At 36.7% G+C, this 2,444-nt stretch overlaps 1 protein-coding gene across 1 annotated transcript in view; it reads left to right on the top strand.

Annotated features, from left to right (window-relative positions):
• vstm2b (V-set and transmembrane domain containing 2B) overlaps window positions 1-2,077 on the top strand; it is a 36,802-nt gene extending 34,725 nt beyond the window's left edge. Inside the window, exon 5 of the mRNA XM_015020233.1 lies at window positions 1,249-2,077. Coding sequence (XP_014875719.1) covers window positions 1,249-1,337 — 89 coding nt within the window. The 3' untranslated portion in view covers window positions 1,338-2,077. The remainder of the gene's footprint in view (window positions 1-1,248) is intronic.
• Window positions 2,078-2,444: the final 367 nt, after the last annotated feature.

Below are 2,444 nucleotides of genomic sequence, written 5' to 3' on the forward strand. Positions count from 1 at the left end.
CCTGACTTTATAACTTTTCTTAGCAGCATAATAACTGCCACAATCGTTCATGTCTTCCACTGACATCACTCTCAAGCTCTCCAAACAGGAACGAACCATTTAACGCAGATAGGGGGGTTCAGGGCAAATATGGATGTGTGTTTTTTGATCTGTGAGTGGGAATATTAAATTTTTACTGCTAAAAACAATCTTTGAAAATACAATATGATTAATTTTGTAATTGACAGGGCCCCGTTTTTTTTTTTTTTATTTCTATGAACAAAAAATAAGTAATTAAATTGTGGAGGGCCCCCTGTAGGTCAGAGCCCCTAGAATTGTCATCACTTCCCTATACTGCGCCCCTGCTGGGGAGGTTGATTACTTAAGAAGGAACAGATGACTGATTAGAAACAAGTTCCAGGTGTGAAGGGAGAGAGTAGAAGGCAGGCCGAGGAGAGAGAGACAAGGAAGAGACAGAGAGAGAGTACCACAGGAGGGAGAGTACACAGCGAACAAGAAATAAATCTAAAACTAAAGAATAACTAGACATAAATTAAACTACAGTAACAAAATATAACTACACACAAGAAATAAACATGAATCACAAAGGACAGAACTAAAGTAAAACAGAAGTAGGAGCATAGAAAGAAAGAGACTAAGGAACAAAGAATAATAAACTTCAAAACAACCCAGGATCCTATCACAGTGTTTATTTGTCATAAATGTAGATACACAGTAAAAATGCCAGTGTTGAATTAACACCTAAAAGTGTGTATATGTGTCCAAGTCAGCTGGTGTCAAAGTAACATGTTTGAAAGTGTTAAAAGATCGACACCCTTTTTTTTTTTTTTTTTTTTTTGTTAACAACGGACAATGGGTTTAATAAAAGTTAAACTTTCCATTTCTGTGTATTGTTTTGAATATTTTTCCACTGGATTTGGTTGATATGGACACTTATGTTTTGTGATCAACACTACACTGATGTTACTTTTAACATTGTATTTTAACACCAACACCCCTGTAATGTTATTATGACACTCGGTATTGTTTAATATTAACAGTGTCCGGTGTTAATTTAACAACAAGAAAATGTGTGTCATTCTTTTAACACTTTCAAAAGTGTTACTTTAACATCAGGTGATTTAAACACATATACACACTTTTGGGTGTTAATTCAACACTGGCATTTTTACTGTGTACAGTGTAAAGTTGACTCACATCATTCCAATGTGTTCTAATCCTTTTCCCCTCTCTCTGTCTTTCATTCAGCCTGCAGCATGATGAGCACAATGGACCCTCTCTGCTTCATTACTCTTCTTTTCTTGCATAAATTCATATTTATACTGTTGGGCCATTGAAGAAACTCTATAGAATGCAGTTGGGCTTGCAGGTTTTCACTTTTAAAACCAAACTGAAACCAAGCAAAAATCCAGCTGTGGGAGCCATGCAGCTCACAGATGAGAGACAGATCTGCCATGGACGTGTAGCAGCAGGACCAGTGACTGTTAAGAATGTGGACAAGAGAAACTAGCTTAGAGAATATAAGAGAGCATCAGTACTGTTCCCCAAGAAGCCAGAGCAGCAGAATGGATGAGTTCTGCTTCACACTTTCTCATGTTTTTGTCAGCCTCTCCACTGTGTGACCATCAGAGGACTGAAAGCCAGCTCTTCATCTGTAAGGGGATGCTCACTTTCGTTGTTTCAGGGACAAGAGACTTCCAACATTCTTTGTTCTTATTGTCTTTAAAGACAGAAGTTTAATTAGCATGGCATATCATTTCCGATGTCTATTTCTCCGCAGCTTCATCACACCTCCTACTGTTCAAAATATGTTTCAGTTTAACGTCCACCCATTTCTCCACAAATACATTTGCACTAGTCTTCCCATTATTCTGTTCCATTATGAAAACAAATTTGTGATAATATATTTTCAGCAAAATGCACCTTAGTATTGTTATTATCAAATACTTCCTACAATGTCTATTTTTATTGAATTTATGGTGATCAGTGACACATTTCATCTCTTTGACACATAGATCTATTGACAACTTGCACCAGCTATTTAGATGAAGGTTAATATAATAAAAGATTACAAACATGTTAAGTTAATGTCTTTCCTTGTATCACAAGATGAGATGTCGGCCGTCCTTTCTTTGGTGTTGCCTTTACCTCAGTACTTCTCTGCAGTAAACATTTTATATGAGAGAAACTTTGTGATTATGCCTCAGTTTTCAGTGAACATCTGGCATTGTTATGACACTCAGAAATGAGTTAAGTTCAGTTTTGATTTAATTAGGTACACAAGCATGCCACTGAACATGTATTCCAAGGAGCTGCCAGGGGTGGAAAGGCTAGTGGAATGATAGGTTACAACACCAGAATTGGAATGAAAAGCATTAAACAGCCCTTCAAAACAATGAATTGACTTCAGCAGACATATCAGATGTCTCATAGATACATTAAAC

The sequence above is a fragment of the Poecilia latipinna genome, unplaced genomic scaffold, assembly GCF_001443285.1.
Source record: "Poecilia latipinna isolate Pla-1442-1.1 unplaced genomic scaffold, P_latipinna-1.0 Scaffold2551, whole genome shotgun sequence".
In the NCBI taxonomy this organism is placed as follows: Eukaryota; Metazoa; Chordata; class Actinopteri; order Cyprinodontiformes; family Poeciliidae; genus Poecilia; species Poecilia latipinna.